Source organism: Cyprinodon variegatus, unplaced genomic scaffold (assembly GCF_000732505.1).
Source record: "Cyprinodon variegatus isolate N-32 unplaced genomic scaffold, C_variegatus-1.0 Scaffold2164, whole genome shotgun sequence".
Classification (NCBI taxonomy): Eukaryota; Metazoa; Chordata; class Actinopteri; order Cyprinodontiformes; family Cyprinodontidae; genus Cyprinodon; species Cyprinodon variegatus.
The window spans coordinates 43,210-44,978 of record NW_015152617.1 but is presented as its reverse complement, the minus strand read 5'-3'; the positions used below and the strand labels follow the sequence as shown (position 1 = coordinate 44,978).

The 1,769-nt window shown below is 40.0% G+C and overlaps 1 protein-coding gene across 1 annotated transcript in view; it reads left to right on the top strand.

Annotated features, from left to right (window-relative positions):
* Positions 1-295: 295 nt before the first annotated feature.
* Positions 296-1,769, top strand: part of atat1 (alpha tubulin acetyltransferase 1) — a 30,843-nt gene continuing 29,369 nt past the window's right edge. Inside the window, exon 1 of the mRNA XM_015405346.1 lies at positions 296-641. Within this exon, the coding sequence (XP_015260832.1) occupies positions 550-641 (92 nt within the window). The 5' untranslated portion in view covers positions 296-549. The remainder of the gene's footprint in view (positions 642-1,769) is intronic.

Sequence of the window (1,769 nt, the reverse complement as noted above, 5' to 3'; positions counted from 1 at the left end):
GATGACGTTTGAGACTCCGCCGTAAGACATCTAGCCTTTATTATGGATATCTATGCGCAGGGCTGCCTGTCAAGCACAACCTCTTCCTCTGTATTTACCGTAAAACATCTAAACCATGCGGCTGCTAAAACTTAAACTAAAATTTACTTCGAAAAAAAAAACACTTTGTGAATGTTGTTACTGTTAACCATACATGTAGTTTTATGCGTTGCTATGACGTCCTGTAGAGAGACTGGTCTGTCTGATCTTACCGCTGTAAGCACCGCGCCTGAAATCCTTGTCGGAGTTTTACGGTAATACCGGGAATGACGCTGCGCCTCAGCTGAACAATGGAGCATCGATAGAAATGAGCTCCTCTCATCCAACAGGAGCATCTGGTCGGTGTCAACAGCAGACATAGCGGCGTTAGAGAGCTGCGGTGCTGCTGGTCTAACCGGAGGAATAACCCGGTCAGTGTTTAGCCAGTTAGCGAAGCTGCAGCCATCGCTCCGGTGTTTCTAGCTAACCTCCATCAGTGTGAGGAGAGCTGAGCTACCAGCGGTCTGCACCATGGAGTTCCCCTTTGACATTAACCACATCTTCTCAGACAGGATCTCCATCCTGGATCACACTCTGGTTGCAAGTCGCCAATCAGCAGTGAGGTGAGTTAAAGTAGAGTCGCTCAGGTTAGCTGCTCTCCAGGAATCTCTGCTGAATCATCTGGACTGGAAATCAGCTGGAGATCAAAGTCCTAGAAACTTAAAACATTAGAAAGACGATACAGCTGTTCCCACAGATATACAAGTCTGATATATGTGTATGTGTATATATATATATATATATATATACATATATATATATACATATCTATGTGTGTGTATATATGTGTTTATGTATACCTAGACATACATTTATATACATATAAATGTATGTCTATGTATATAAATGTGAATATTTATATGTATTATATAATATATCATATTTATTATATATGTATATATGTATATATGTATATGTTAGTATATATATATAAAGTATGTTGGCTTGCTGCCTCTGGATCATGTGTTGTTGTTTCTGGTGTTTGTCATCAACACTGATGGGTGTGTCTGATTCCTCTGGACAGCAGCTTTCTTCATAGGTTCTCTGTGCGGTTCGGCCATCCATCACATCTCCACCATGCTAATTGAACCAAGTCCTATTGCAAAATCAAACCAGAATCTCCATAAAGCTCCTCAGCAGACGGGAGAATAATACAATCCAGTGCACATGCAGCAGGAGATAACATGTCTATTGGCTGTTACTGTTTTCACTTTTTTGCATTATAGATAATTTCAGCTCCTCCAACATGAGGTGGAAGCAGCTCAGCTCTTTGGTTCTTGCTGCATTACAGGAAGTCATTTTGAACAGGGGATGCTCTGAAAATTGTTTTGTTTTTTTTGGACAAAATACTTATGGGCCTATAGGTCTATTTAAAATACAGTAAAAATAAATAAGTATATAGACTGAGATTCACTACTTTACTGTCATATACACTTCAGTGGAACCTGGGTCTGTGGAACACAGAGACATCATCAGTTCCCAGGTGAATATCTGATCCATTAATTAATAAAACTGTAACACCATAGATTTGGTCAGCTGGCAGGAACCTGAGTCACTGTGTTTATGTCACACGTGACTCTATTAGCTCCAAAATCCTTTTACGCAAACCAAAAAGAATTAATGATAGGGATGCACGATATTGGGATTTTGGTCGATATCCGATATGCCGATATTTTAAAACTCATATAGCC